The sequence below is a fragment of the Hylobates moloch genome, unplaced genomic scaffold (assembly GCF_009828535.3).
Source record: "Hylobates moloch isolate HMO894 unplaced genomic scaffold, HMol_V3 SCAFFOLD_12, whole genome shotgun sequence".
NCBI classification, from domain to species: Eukaryota; Metazoa; Chordata; class Mammalia; order Primates; family Hylobatidae; genus Hylobates; species Hylobates moloch.
Genome location: NW_026652287.1, coordinates 59,053,162 through 59,069,253, shown reverse-complemented (window position 1 = coordinate 59,069,253; position 16,092 = coordinate 59,053,162). Strand labels below are relative to the sequence as shown.

Sequence of the window (16,092 nt, the reverse complement as noted above, 5' to 3'; positions counted from 1 at the left end):
CCGGGCGCACCTCTCCAGGCGCGCAGCCAAGCCGGGATCACGGAGCTGACAGTGAGCCGCCCCACCAGTCCGCACGGGCTCCAAGAGGAAGGAAACACAAAATGAAAATGAAACCCTACCCAGGAGAGAGCTTCCATGGTAGGAGAGTTTGCTGTTTGGGGGTCTCGATGGCTCCTCTCGACTCCAGCTGGAAAGAAGCGAGCACAGTTGAATACCAGTGCCTGTCTCCCCTAGGCTTTCCTGCACCCCAGGAGAACAGTCCATCCAGCCGGGTGCAGCCCACAGGGACCCGCAGTTACTTTTATTGATTTTCTGGTATCTGATTGCCAAAAATGGAGGTGTGGTGCGCAAGAGAAAGAAGACAAGCAAGGCAGAAAACGCAAGGGAAACAAACCTCCCCAACAAAAGCGGGCACCGAACTTAGACACTCCCAGCTCTGTCTGCAATTCTTCTTGCCCTTACAAAATCTATTTCTTTAAAGTAGAACCTTTTGGCCAAAACCCTCGTTTTCTTCCAAGCCATTCCTGCAACCCCAAAATCACTTTGTAAACAAAGAAAAAGGCAGGGGCTGCCTCAAGGTATGATGAACAATTTTTAGGGGCTTCTGGTTTCACTTTCTCAGTGTACATTCATGATTTTTTTTTTTTTAATGTGACCTCTAACCCTCAACTTTGTCATCCCTCTGTCTGGCTTTTCTGGGAGCAACCGGGAGGTTGACACATGTTAGACAAATCACAGTAGCCAACTTCCTGTCCCAGCCCAGTTTCCACTGGGAAGCCCTCCCTCCGCCTCTCCAGGGCACCAGGTAACTGGATTGATAGAGCCTCCTTCACGGCATCTCCCAGCGAACTTCTCATAACCCAACGCATAAATAATCACATGTTTTATAAATAGCTGTGGACAAGAGGCTGTAAAACAATGAAGATATATTTGTGCCTTTATGTCCTAGGAATATTTTCTAAAACGACTGTTTTATTTGGTGTGGGTTGAATGGGGGCGTGTGTATACATAACAAGCCCCAAAGTTTTCCCCTGCTCCCCCCTGCTCAGGTCAGACCGGCACTATAGTTAGCAAATTGATAAGGTTCCACGGCCAAGCTTTATTCGTTCTGACACGAGCCTATGACACTTTATAAAAAGAAGTAATCCAGAACAATCTCTAGGTAATTAACACCTAGATAAACAAACATAAATTTCTATATTGCATTTATTTGGACTACCACTCAAATATGCGTGAACCATGCTTTTTTAATTAAAAGATAAATCCATGTGACACTTAGCCTCAAACTTAATTATTCAGCATAGTATAATAAAAAATAGAGCCCATTAAATGTGTCTTGCACTGTATTTCTGTATTAACAGCAAAACAGTTTGGTCTGGGATCATTTAAATTTTCCCCCTCCTCTTTGCTTGTGATTTCCCTGTTCTCATAAGCCCTTCCTCTCCGTCCTGGTCTCCCTCCCCCACCCCATCTCTCTGTTTTCTCTTAGCACCAACAGGTGAAGAGATTAGAACTCTACACAAGCTTCTACATGGAATGCTCAGCTGGGTGACATTTTTAATATTGTACTACACCATGAATTTTTCTCCTTCCCTGTGGAAACATACCTCCAGTTTGGTGGAACGTGCCCAGCCCTTCTATCTTGAAATGAAGATCACAATATTTAATACTAATTTCCTTGGGATTGTGCTTACAATACACCAGGTGAGGTTTTCGTAATATACTGTTACAATACAGATGTTAAACAGAGAGGGGGAAGTGCGCAAATCCCAAACTACAGGAGACAGCAGGGTTATCGTCTTTATAAAATTTCAGCACAAAAGAGCATCTTAATGCCGGATATCAGCAGCTCAGAAGCTTCTAGCTGCTAGGAAGAGAAATTCATATTTGAGCCATTTCCCAGCTGGGTAAGAAGCAGGAACAAAGATTCATTCAGTCACTCAATGAGAATGGATAAAATAATGACCACGTGCCAGGTGCCACACTAAGTATTTTGGGTGCCGTGTCACTTTCATCTTTGTGGCAAAGGTGCGGTGGCAGGAAAGCTTTGAATCCAAGTCTCCCAGTGCCAAAGCCCATACTGTGGCCCCCCCGGAGCCATGGCTTCCCCCTCATACTGGGCCTCACATTGGCCTCCCAGCTCAGGGACAGCCATAACCTTGGCTTGGCGAAAACAAGACACATGCTTTTAAAGGAAGCCGGCTTAGACCTAGGGGGAGTATTTGTGTTTGTCCAGGACTACCCTTGTTTTAGCACTAAAAGTACTATGTCCTGGGAAACCCCTCAGTCCCAGGGAAACCAGGATGGTTGATCACCCTCTAGAAACACTTCCAGCAAACTGTGCTGCTTCAGGGTGGCCACGCCCATGGACAGAGCCATAAAGACCCTGAATTGGCCCCAGGACACTTTCACCCACTCCTTCCCAAGGGCATGAGGCGTTGGGATGTGAGAGGTAACGTGCTGAAGAAGTCATGTGGCTCACACTACATTGGCCCTTGGTGATTAGGATGAGAAAGCCATGTGTCTGCAGCAGGCATCACCATTTCCGTGTCCTCGTGGGTTTCCAGACACTGTCACTTTTGAGAACCGTCCTTTGGATATGGCAGCATCTAGCTTGTTCTCTCCATAGCTGTTACATGTACTATCTCATTTAACCTCAAAAAGAGTCTTTGCTGTTAGCACTGCGACATTCCACTTCTTTATAGAGGAGCAGCAGATTTAGGGAAATGGAATGATCTAGCAGGGCCACACAGCTCCTGAGAGGCCGAGACAGGACTTGAGAGTCCTGTCTGCACTGAACATTGGCTTTGCACTGCTTCCACTGCCTGGCCCTCCCTCCTCCATCCCTCAGCAAATCATCGGCTTCCATTGCATGGGGAATTACTGTTCTCCTTGAATCTCCTCTTCCAGATAGTTTATATTTATTTGTGTGATTATGAAATTAAAGTCTGTTTTCCCCTTAAGACAGTGATCTCTGGACATGATCCCTAACTTACCGGTATGTCTCTCTCTGGCCTGTACCCCAATGCCTAGAACACAGTAGGTCTTCTGTAAATATGTGTTAAACAAGTGAGTGGAATAACATCTACCACTGAGACTAATCTTTTTCCCATTTCATCCCTCCCCTTTCCCCAGCCATCTTGCTACTACCCCTGTGAGTGACAAGAGAGTTGTTAATATTCAGATTTTTCAAATGAGGAAATTAGAAAACAGCAGTTGAAGATCTTTGTCTAGGGTCATCTTTTGTGAAGGGGATGGATGTGGGGAATCCCAGCCACCTGACCATTAGGGGACCTTTACAAAGCATGAGGATTTTATCAAGGTCTAGCTTTTTGTGCATGTGAAATTAATCTTAAATTCATCCATAACTCATTATGCCACAATGATCACAATACTTAGCATTTGTAGAGTACTTCACAAAATGTGCATATGATTTCCCTATGTACAGCACTTAATTGTCATAGTTTTACAGATACTATCAATGAGCTGAGAACAGTTAAATTGTTAAAGATTGGCTTATGCCCATAATCCCGGCACTTTGGGAGGCAGAGGCAGGAGGATCCTTTGAGCTCAGGAGTTCAAGACCAGACTGGGCAACATAGCAAGACCCCATCTCTATAAAAATATAAAAACTAACTGGGCGTGGTGGCATGCACCTGTGGTCCCAGCTACTCAGGAGGCTGAGGCGAAAGGATTGGTTAAGCCTTAGAGTTCAAGGCTTCAGAGGGCTATGATGGTGCGACAGCACTCCAGCCTGGGTGACAGAGTGAGACATTGTCTCAAAAAAAAAAATTGTTCAAGATCATCATTCAGCCAGTAAGTAATAAAGCTAGGGTTCAAATTTAAGCCATTACACCCCAAATTTTATATTATTTATACTATACTAATCTGTCAATTATCTATAGCTGTTTGAGAACTCAACAATGTAATGATGGAAATATATATTGTTACCTCTAAAAAATGCCTCCTCCCCACAGTTTTATTTTTTATAAGAGCTTAATTGAGATATAATTCGCATACTATAAAATTCACTCTTTTAAAGTGCACAATTTAGTGTTTTTTAGCATGTTCACCAAGTGACACCAAGGACAACCACCATAACTATCTAATTTTAGGACACTTTTACCACCTCAAAAAGAAACCACATACTCATTAGCTGTCACTGTTCATTCGCTCCTCCCCCAGTCCCTGGTAAGCACTAATCTACTTCCGTCTCTGTGGATTTGACTATTCTAGACATTTCATGTAAATGGAATTCTATCATATGCAACCTTTTGTAACTGGCTTCTCTCACTGTTTTCTAGGTTCATCCATGTTGTACCACATCTTAGGTTTCTTTCTATGGCAGAATAATATTCCATTCTTTGGTGGTACCACATTCTGTTCATTCATTCATATGTGGTTTTTAAAAATAAATTTTGAGCCAACAGCGAAAAACTGGAAGACTTAATACAAAATCCAGGTGTCCAGTACACCTTGAAAACTCAGAAAATTTAATGTCACCTTCCTCTTGGCGATGATGTGCAGTTACTGAGATCTCACGGCGCCCCCTCCCATCAGAGTGGCACACTGTGCAACCCACTTAAGCCCTGATTGTTCCAACTCTCTTCTCGCCACTGTGGTGTCTTGTGTGGCTCTGGTGGGTTTGAGTTCCATCATGGATGTGGTTTGGGTAGATGTTAGAATCCGTAACTCAACCTTCTGCATTCCAGTCTTCTCTCCCTCATGGGTTTACTTCCTGACCTCCTGACTACAACCCCTTAACTCACCTTTGATATTCATAACAGCAGACAGTCAGAACTGACGATGATTCCATTCAAGTCATCTGCTCCCACCCAAGGACACAGTCTCACACCCTGAAAGAAACATGGTAAACTGACAAATTTCTATATAATTTGGCAGATGTCTTTGCTTGTGACATTTCAGTGGGCCCTCCATATTCCAGAACGGCAGCATGCACTATCCTAGCTTGTTTTGAGACCAAAATAAAACAACAAAACAAATCAAAAAGAAGCTCTTCACATCCTGGGTTGAGCACACGCTTCAAACCCTCTCAACTCTGTGTCGGAGCTCTGCGTTCACAGTAACCCCTGCTACCAGACGCTTTGTCATCCTTTGTTCTTTTCTTTTTCTTCTAGAGGAAGAATTCAGATTATCCTCTGATAATTTGGACGTAAAAGACTCCCTTGCATTTAATGACTTAAAAAAAAAAAAAGACTTTCTACCAGTAAAGGGAAATAATAGATCCCAATGCTCTAAGTGCCTTATATAATTACTGTAATACGAAGAGCATTAGTATTTCCATAGACTTGACTTTACTGAACCGCATGTCTGCAAACATTTAAAGAAGCATAGTTCACATATGCATGTGCACACACACGCACACACATCGCCACTCACACACTATGTATGTGGCATAGAGACTGACTCAGCTTGAAAAAGCACAGGCCTAAGAGGACCATTAGTACTGCAGGACCCTACCAGGCTTTTTGTTCTGTTTTGTTTTGCACGAGACAGAGCCTCCCTCTGTAGCCCAGGCTGGGGTGCAATGGCGCCGTTTCGGCTCACTCCAACATCCTTCTCCTGGGTTTGAGCAATCCTCCTGCCTCAGCCTCCCAAGTAGCTAGGACTACAGGCATGCACCACCATGCCCAGGTAATTTTTGTATTTTTAGTAGAGACGGGGTTTTACCACGTTGGCCAGGCTGGTCGCGAACTCCTGACCTCAGTTGATCCACCTGCCTCAGCCTCCCAAAGTGCTGGGATTACAGACTTGACCCACGCCAATTTTGTGTTTTTTAGTAGAGACAGGGTTTTGCCATATTGGCCAAGCTGGTCTTGAACTCCTGACCTTAGATGATCCTCCTCCCAAAGGGCTGGAATTACAGGTGTGAGCCACCGCGCCCTGCCCAGTACAGGGCTTTTTATACATGGAGTTTGACAATGTCTTGCCGAAGTCTGACAAACCTGCAAAAATATGTTTTACTCCTCCTAGTAAACATAAGCGAGTAGGAAAAGATGTGATTTTTTTTCCCAGAGGTAGAGGTTTTATTGCGTAAAACACTGGATAAAACTGGGCTGCTTCAAAGACATTTTATTCTAACAGCAGAAAGAAAACAGTCATTGCTGAAAAAACAACTTTTAATACTTTCTATACCAGAATAAAGTTCTGTCAACTGATGTATTATAATAATAAATAATGACCAAGAATAAACTTTAAATACAAAGTTTTCTACTTGTTACAAGCATAGCAACAAAATCCTCTACTCCTATTGATCTCAGATTTCCTCCAAGATAGATTTTTTTTTCTTTGTGTAGGAATGTAGACAGTATTATGACCAGCATCACAGACTACAGAAGTTACAGGGAAAAAACTTGACATGTTTAGATATGAGAACCTGATGACATTCAGAAACTGACGCTGCATCACTGTGGCTGTCACTTGTTTGTATTACAAGTTACAAATGTTCTGGAAAGAAGGCCTGTGTCAGAGGGGGAAGAAGGACAGTAGCACTGGACAAAATGGAATCAACACACACGCCACAAAGAAGAGGGGATGTTCCCAGTGTCACAAACAGAATTATTGCCTGTCGCATCTGAGGATGCTGAAAAGACACAAAAAAATACTGAAAGAGCTCCCAAAGTGCTAGAAATGGAATGTGGCTCTCATTTTTTCCCCCACTTTTTTTTCCTCTTTTTTTTCTTTTTTCTTTTTTTTTCATCTTTTTTTTCTTTTATTTTATTTTTCTTTGCTAAGATACCAAAGGCAGAGCAAACACAGAAAGCAAGGGACTGGCACAGTCACCAAACACAGTAGTGCAGTTAAAATCCTAAAGCTTACTACAGTCGGAAAGTTTTCAATAACATTTCAGTCCTTTCTCTAGGATCATAGAAACAGTTGCATTAAGTTTATCAACTCGATTTAAGTAAGGCAGTGAGAACTATACTAGAAAAACAAGAAAGCAGCTTGCTCTATGCCAGATGGGTCCAAGTTGCACAGCGACCTCATTTACACTGAAACCTCGGTTAGATGACACCCTTTTGACAGCATATGCAAACCGGATTCCTTATTAGCCTGAGATTCTTTCTGGTCTCAGGATAGCACTAAGAATTTTATTTACATTGATTGCAGTTTAGTATTTTTGTAAACTGCTGTAGGCAGAGCTGAAGTTTTTAAGGCCCTGGGGTTTAATCTGTGCTCCCAGCCTGCAAGGAAATATTGACTTTTTTTTTTTTAAGTCTGAATGATTTTGTTTTAGAAGAAGTTAATACTTTCATACTTCTCTACCACCACAAGCAACAGCACCAATTTCATGTCACTCAAAGGAAGCATGTTAAAAGGCTCAACTTTACACCATGCTAGCAGATTCAAGAATAAACCTTTAACTAGTCTTCTTAAATCATTTTTTTAATGAGTTAAGTGTTTCATTATTGACACTCAAAATCTCCTTCTGTGTGGTGCAGAACTTGATAAATTTGGAGTATCCAATCAGTAGAAAATCTAAAATCTACAAAAATATAGAACACATTTGTTTTACAAAAACAGACATTTTAACTCAAACAGTTTTCATCATTAGAGATAGAGAGCAGGATGTTTAGATTCATATTTTAATACAAGCTATTTCATAAGAGCTTGCTGGAGAAGAAAATCTTGCTTCATATCTGTGACACTTATAAAAACCAACACATGAAAAAAAATCTGATAATAAGGACCAGAGCAGCCTTCATTCAAGTAAAATTTTAAAAATCATAATAAAAAAATCTTTCTATTATTACCTAAATTTTAATTGCTCACCAGCATCTTCTATGAATGGGGTTAGCTAGTTTTTCTAACAACATTTTATGTAATGTACCCTACTTTTTAATAGCAACTTCCTTCTTCATCCAAAATTTTTTTTTAAAAAAGAAAAAAAAGACCACCAAGAACAATTTGATCTAAAAAAAGGAATTACTCATCAAACCTGCAATGGACGTTTGTCTGCAGACACTTCCTGATCATTGATTTCATTTGGCTGTGTATTTTGTAAAAATGAGCATTTAAGATCTCAATCCTCTGCAGTGCCGGTCAGCCCTGGCGCTGGCTGCGGGCTGTCTAAGGTTTCTCCAAGAGTGCAGTTACAACACCACGTGAATTGATTTTCTCTGCAGTGACCGCTCCAGTCTGACTGGCACCGCAGCTGCCTCCCGACACATCTCATTAGGGTTCTAGGCAAATGACAGCAGCTGGTGTCAGATTATAGAGGTGTTTTCAACAACGAAAACACAGCCCCTCCATCTTCAACGCAACACTAAATCATTTAGATGGTATCGTTTTTCGGTTAAGAGCATTTATTTTTGGACAAAAACGACTTTCGAGTTGGAAGGGCCCCCAGCTCTCTCCAGCTCGGAGGGCACCAAGAATTTTTGAAATCACTTTTCTCCCACCTGCATTGTTTTGGAAGTACTTGTTGCCGGGTAACAGTTTAGCAGCCATTCTCAAGGGCTGGGGAATTTTTTTTTTAATATATATATAGATATCTTTTAAAATTTTTTAAATGTTCTATACACTATTGGGGGGTTGTACATGATTTTTTCCCCTTGGAATGCAGTTAGCAAACTTTTACCAGATGCATAATGTTAAAACTGTGTAAAATACTATTGCAATATACAGGTTGGTCTGCTCAGTTGGTCTCCTCCTGGCCCTTGCCGCCCTCTTCCGTGAGGTCTGCAGAGCTCCCCGCCTTGACAGCTGTAGGCTCCTCGAAATTCCCAGAAGCCTCCGAGTCGACCCTGGAGCGCTTGAACCTGCGGTCGGGATACTGACTGTTGTCAAAAGGCATGCGATGGACGCAGAGGACATGGGTCTTCAGGTTCCCCTTCTGAGAGGCACTGTAGGGACAGTAGCGGCACTGGAAAGGCCTGTGACCTGTGGGCAGAAAGAGTGGCCGGTCAGCACTGCTGCTCACACCTTCCTGGCCCCCAGGGCTCAAAGGATCATAATTGCAATCACCAGCATGATCAATATTATTATTACTTTGCAAAAATCAAATAGTAAGGGTTAGAAAAGCAGCCGATACATCAGGCACATAAGCTAAGATTTAGAAGCTCTTCCCATCCCTGAATATTTGTATTGTTGTTTTTAGAGATGAAGTCTCGTTCCTCACCTTAGGCTGGCAGAGCAGTGGTGAGATTATATCTCACCGCAGCCTCAAACTCCTGGGCTCAAGCCATCCTCCCACCTTAGCCTCCAGAGTAGCTGGGACTACAGGTACACCACAATGCCCAGCAATTTTGTTTGTTTGTTTTAGAGGCAGGATCTCGCTATGTTGCCTAGGCTGGTCTCAAGCTCCTGCCTCAAGGGAGCCTCCTTTTTCAACCTCTTAAGCAGCTGAGATTACAGGTGCAAGCCACCACACCAGGCTCTAGCTAGAGTTTTGAACCCAGACTTTCTAGGTAATTGAAGATAAGCCTCCCCATACCTGAATTTTTTTCTATAAAGGGTTAAATAGTAAATAGTTCCAGATTTGCAGGCAAAGAGGCAAAATGCAAGATATTGTGTAGGTATTTAGAGAACAAGACAGGAAACAAATATTCCTCAACTTTTTATTGATGAAATTCAAAACTTTATTTATGGACACTGAAATTTAAATTTTATATCAATTTCATGTGGGGTGAACTACTATTATTCTCATTTGAGTTTTTTTCCTAAACACTAAAAAAATGGAAAAACCATTCCTAGCTCACAGACTATATAAAAACAAACAATTGCTGGGCACAGTGGCTCACACCTGGAATCCCAACACTTTGGGAGGCTGAGGCAAGTCAGTCGTTTGAGCCCAAGAGTTTGAGATCAGCCTGGGCAACATGGTGAGACTGTCTGTACAAAAAAAATTAAAAATTAGCCAGGGACATGCCTGTGGTCCCAGCTACTCAGGAGGCTTAGGCGGGAGGATCACTTGAGCCGGGTGTTTGAGGCTGCGGTGAGTTATGATGGTGCCAGTGCACTACAGCCTGGACAACAAGCAAGACCCTTTCACAAACACAAAGAAGAAACAAACAAACAAAAAACCAGATAACAGTTCGATTTGGCCCACGAGCTACACTTTGCTGACCCCAATTCTGCACAAAGACCATAAATCCTTCCATCTGGGAGTCTGACTCAGGCCTCAGGGCAAAGCCAGTTCATGTTCTTATCCTCCCATTAACTCTTTATTGTTGAGCAAACCAAGAATGGCAAGGGAGCGTGTGTTTGGGGGTGGGGTGAGTGAGGGGTGTCACCCAAGTCTTGCTCTTAGGCCGAGTTGGAATGGCTGAGTTGGGGGATTTCTAGAGTCTGAGGGTCTCAGGGGCAGCAGCGGAAGTTGTGGGGACCAGGAGAAAGATGAACAGGTAATCAAGGCCAGCATGAGTTTTAAAGAAGGTAGATTTTGAATAGTGACTCTTGAAATGAAACCTTCCTAGAAAGACTGTAATTTGGAACAGGAGATGGATTCTTGCGGAAGTTCACCTAATCCTCCAAGCGCAACATCTCTACCCTGATGCGTCACAGCCATGCACAGACTCTACCATCTCAAGGAACTGGTAAAACATCTGGCTGGGGAAGTTATTCTGAAGCAATGGCATCTCCCCTGCTTCCGGGAAGCTGTTGAGCCATTCCTGGAAGCTTTCGTGTGCTGTTTCACCCAGCACTCAGAGAGGTCAGGGCCCAGAGCTGGGTTTCATTTGCTCAAAAAAAGAAACAAGTAAATAAATGGAGAACTCCATCATTGGCTCCAGAAAACAAACAAACACATATTCAGCACTTTTTCTAAAGCAATAATAGCAGTCCTGTGTCTATTTAGCAAAACAGTGTTGTTCCTGAAAAACAGGAAGCCAATACAACGTTGGAAGCAGAAGCTCACTTTCCCACTGAATTGCACCCAGTTCTAAATTCTTGCTTCTTGTTGGGCTTCTGGAGTTCATTGCCTCTTTGTTTCCCCATAACCAACTGGTGTCCAGGACTAATCCATTCTACCTGTTGAATCTTTTCCTTTGCAATGCTGACTTCAGAACCAGGTCCAGTGTGTACTAATTATTGTCTAGACTATGAACATGGCAGTCCGCAGGGGGCCTTCATGCTTCCAGTTTCCCACTTCCAGCCTGTCCTTCCCAGGGACAGCAGAACGAGTGCCTAAAGCAGAAGCTCAGCCTGTGATTTCTTTGCCCCAAATCTTTGATGGCCACTGGCCTCCAAAGGAATAACAGGACTTTCATGGCTCACTCCTAAATCACCTTTCCATTCCACGCTACAGCACAACCCCTTTTGCCCACACCAAACCGAACATCAGATGGTCTCTGCACATAGATGTCACTGTGCGGTGTCTCCATAGCCTTGCTTGTCTACCCTCTCTCTGAAATGCCACTTCATTCTCTGCAGGCTCAAATCAACTTCTCTATTCAGGCTTTCATCAGTGGGATGCCTGCTTTGTGGGCCTGAGTGTAGGTACTGGTCCTCCCAAAAGGCTGTGACTTCCTGGGGCAAGGACCATCACCATCTCAGTGTTATGAATGCCAAGCCCAGTACCTGGCACGAAGCAGGTAGGCATGAACTATTTATTATCTTCTTGTATCACCTTGCCTTTTTCTAAGGAATTATACATTTTTGGATTTTCTTTTTTTTTTTTTTTTGACGGAGTCTCGCTCTGTTTCCCAGGCTGCAGTGCAGTGGCATGATCTCAGCTTACTGCAACCTCCACCTCCTGGGTTAAAGCGATTCTCCCACCTTAGACTCCCCGAGTAGCTGGGATTACAGGCATGCACCACCAGGTCCAGCTAATTTTTGTATTTTTAGTAGAAATGGGGTTTCACCATGTTGGCCAGGCTGGTCTCAAACTCCTGACCTCAGGTGATCTGCCCACTTTGGCCTCCCAAAGTGCTGGGATTACAGACGTGAGCCACCATGCCCGGCCAGGAATTATACATTTTTGGATAGTGCTTCTGCGTCTTCTGTTTCTACTGTTGTCCCTAACACAAGGCTGAATTTGATCAACCTTCCCAATTCAAGAAGCCAATTTGCAAATCTACAGACTTCGGAGTTAAGAACAAAATAAAGTATAAGAATAGTGCACTTGCTGTTGGCCCTTCCTGACAGCCGACCACAGGAGGAAGAGCACCGCTAGCACCAGGGGCCAGTGCCATGATTGCCAGGTAAGAGAAGGAGTCCCCAGGGTGACTGCCCACTTGCTGTCTTGCCACCCTTTTCACCTTAAGGGCTTGCTCACCTAGGGAAGGCCCTGGGTTGGGAGGGGAAGGACAACTAGACATATTTCTAATGCAAATTTACGATTGTACAAAAAAATGCAAATGGTCCCTGTTCTTCATGACCTGGGAGTTAGGGCATAGGATGGAATTAGAATGCCAATCAGAGGCAATGGGATGGGCAAAGCCATGCCCATTCTCCCTACCTTAATGGTGAATCTAAGTCAGGGCTAAGCTGGGCATCAGTGAGCTCCAAGTAGATCCTCCTGGCCAAGCAGCTTAGAGACAACACAGAGCCTCCAAGATTCAGCCATCCAATTTTTCAAGTTATCATCCCTGTGGACTCGAAGCTATGCCCACGACTCACTGAGAGAGGGTTCCAGCTACTCTGAAATGGACACTATTGAGCAAGAAAAAGGCGGGCTCAATTTGTAGCTGGAGGCCTACAAGCCAACTGAAGGTCATCCCAAACAACACAGAGAAGGAGCAAGACACCGGGAAACCTGAGAAATGTTTCGAGGCTTTGGCCAAAGCTTCTCTGACATGGACAGTATTTTCTACGTTTCTACGGAAGGGCAGCTCTGTAGCAGTTCATGGACAAAGGCTGGCCACTGTCCTAATTACCATGGCTCAGATAAAGCTAGGGCTAAGTCATTCGTTTATTCATTATATGGGAATAATTAATTGATGGAGAATGTCACTATCATATGACAAGTCTTTTGAGTAAAGAACTCCAAATAATAAATAAAAATAAAAAATAAAACCAAAACCTTTGGTACCATGATCCAAAGAGGCCAGCAGCACTATGAAACAAAGTGATCAAACCTCAGTATCGTTTATAAATCTGCCTCAATTTACCAGGATGACACTGGTTCTTCCATTCTTCAGTTGTTTTTGTTCATCAGCAAAACTGTCTATTGTATTTTCCTCCTTTTTTTTTTTTTTGAGACAGAGTTTCGCTCGTTGCTCTGGCTGGAGTGCGGTGGTGTGATCTCGGCTCACTGCAAGCTCTGCCTCCCAGGTTCTCGCCATTCTCCTGCCTCAGCCTCCTGAGTAGCTGGGACTACAGGCACCCGCCACCACACCTGGCTAATTTTTTGTATTTTTTTTAGTAGAGACGGGGTTTCACCGTGTTAGCCAGGATGGTCTCAATCTCCCGACCTCGTGATCTGCCCGCCTCAACCTCCCAAAGTGCTGGGATTATAGGTGTGAGCCATGGAGCCCAGCCAACTGTCTACTGTATTTTCTGTTGTCACATTACTAAGTAATAATTTCATGTATGAATCCTATGCTACATGGAAGCCACCCTCCCTACAAATGATACTGCCACAGGAGTGATGCAACATGCCTCCTGGCAAACTAAAATGTGAACCTCAGATATCACTTTTATTTGCAATGAAAGCCTTTTTGATTTGGCCAACTTGGTATAAAAGCACTTAGTATATTTTTTCCACCAATCAATTTTAAAATATTAATCATGATTTTATCCTATGGTTGTATTTTGAATCTCTGTTTCTTGGGAATAGTCAAAATGTATAATAATAATTCTGGCAGATTTGAATACTTCACTGGTCAAAACATTAGTATTGAACTGGTTTCATTTTCACTTAGGTGAGATGGAAATCTATATGTAAATCCATCTAAAGCCATGCACGTATCCATTTGTAGAAAGAAGTCTATATGATGCTAGAACCATAATAAATCCAGATCTTGCAATGTAACTAGTAAGTAGAAGCTTTGTAGATAATACTGATAGTACCTAAAGACCCTGAAGGCCTTCATTCCACAATTTTTCACATACATTTTTGCATGTTTATCCTAATATTTGAGCTTTGGACTATTTTGCCAAGGGATGACATCAGTGCCATTGTACAGATGAGAGAGCTGAGATACAGTGAACCTAGAAGTTTTGGCTTTAAAACAAATTTCCAATGGATATAAAGTACTTAGTCACCCTCATTCTCTAAACTTATTACAAAGACTATGATTAAAATGTGTGTTTATAAGCTCACACACACATACACACACACACACAATGTGTTAGTTTATACACAATTTACAATGCATTTTATTCTGTATCCATAATATTGTTTATAGACACACACACACACACACACACACACACACACACACACATCTTTCTGAGTTGTTTGCTGAAAGGCTCCCATGAGACTGATGTGGAAGAAAGTTCTATGAAGAAATGAAAGGCCCACCCTTGGGGAAGTTGACTGGGAGAAGCTATGATAGGCCCGGAAGAAGCCATTCTATTTTCCCAAGAATCAAATATAACTGAAAGCCTTATCTTTTGATGATGAGAACATTTATTCCCAAACAGAAAGCTGTTGCTATGCACAGTACTGTTGGACATGACACATTTCTGAGTCCAAGTAAATCTGGATAAAAAGTTCCAAATGTCTCTCTACCATTTGTCCCTGTGAAAGCCCCTGATGATAATAAGACTGGGATCTGTTGGCTTTGGGTCAGAGAACATAAGCAAGTGCTCCAGAAAAAAAAAAAAAAAAGTGCTGAGCTCTGCTGAATACGTCCCTGTGGATTTCACATATTTCTGACAGCAGAGACCCTCCTGAAGGCAGCAGCAGCAAAAGGGGCCCATGGAACAACGCCGGGAGACATTCCTGCTGAGGTGGCTGTGGGTTTAGAGGAATTGAGATCTCTCTAGACGGACGTAGGCCATCTCATCCCCAGAGGAGAAGCCGCTGCAGTCCCAGAGGTGACAAGGCAGCCCCTCAGTGGCCTGCACACTTCCATCTATCTCATTTTTTTTTTTTTTTTTTTTTGAGATGGACTCTCACTCTTGTTGCCAAGGCTGGAGTGCAATGGTGCGATCTCAGCTCACTGCAACCTCCGCCTCCCAGGTTTAAGCGATTCTCCTGCCTCAGCCTCCCAAGTAGCTGGGATTACAGATGGCTGCTACCATGCCCGGGTAATTTTTGTATTTTTAGTAGAGGTGGGGTTTCACCATGTTGGTCAGGCTAGTCTCAAACTCCTGACCTCATGTGATCTGCCCACCTCAGCCTCCCAAAGTGCTGGGATTACAAGCATGAACCACTGTGTCCAGCCCATCTATCTCATTTTAATGAAACAAAAGACCAGCCATGTTGCCTGTGCCATCTTAGTTGACTGGACCTAGACTCGGGGATTCCTAGAGGTGCAAGGAAGATGCTAATGTCCATCAATGTTGAAGATGCAGAATAAGTATTAAGACAGACTTGGGTCAAGCAGGCTTCCACTGCGGTGGAACTGAAGAGAGTAAGAACACCCACTCCAGCTCCCCGTTGGAGACAGCATCAAGGCGATGGCCTCTCCCAAGTTGAACCTGCTAAGAAGCACCACACTCCAGGATGGCCTTGGGTCAAACAGGAAGACCCAGGGCTCTCTTGTTCTGGCACCTTTGCTTTACTTTCAGGGCCCTCCTTCTCCCCAGTGGACCGAGGAGCTTGGGTTCCTACCACTGTTTCCCTCCTCTGTAAGGCTGCTAAGCTACTAGCACCCTGAACTTCAGTCTCCCCTCTCTCTGACCTTGGTCAACCATTGGAACACAAGGCTTCCATTTCCACACCTTGATAATGACGCAATAATACTGACACCTATATCACAGGAGTGCTGTGAGCATCAGATGACGGTATGTGACACCTTGACAAATGATGAAGAACTCCAAGATGTCGGCTGCTTGTCGTTGGCATGGCTGCTGTTTCCAATGTTGTCATCGTGCTGTTGATCTAAGCTGGCTCAGGGGAAGCTCTACCTGGTTCTTCATTGAAAGTACGGACTTAGCAAGTGCCTCCTGTGCCACTGTCCTGTGCTTCCTGCCACAGGTAGCACCATGAAAGCTTAAGGGACTGTCTCTCTTTGGGGC

General features: G+C 43.5%; 1 protein-coding gene across 13 annotated transcripts in view; it reads right to left on the bottom strand.

Moving 5' to 3' along the window:
• Positions 1-6,078: 6,078 nt before the first annotated feature.
• The window catches only part of ZNF536 (zinc finger protein 536), a 493,271-nt gene continuing 483,257 nt past the window's right edge, over positions 6,079-16,092 (bottom strand). For 10 of the 13 annotated variants that reach the window (XM_058424647.1, XM_058424646.1, XM_058424648.1 and 7 more), the window contains one exon: positions 7,148-8,904. In XM_058424647.1, the coding sequence (XP_058280630.1) occupies positions 8,660-8,904 (245 nt within the window). In that variant the 3' untranslated portion in view covers positions 7,148-8,659. Of the gene's footprint in view, positions 8,905-16,092 lie in introns of all 13 variants that reach the window. The other 3 variants (XM_032170348.2, XM_032170347.2, XM_058424656.1) reach the window with 2 other exon arrangements.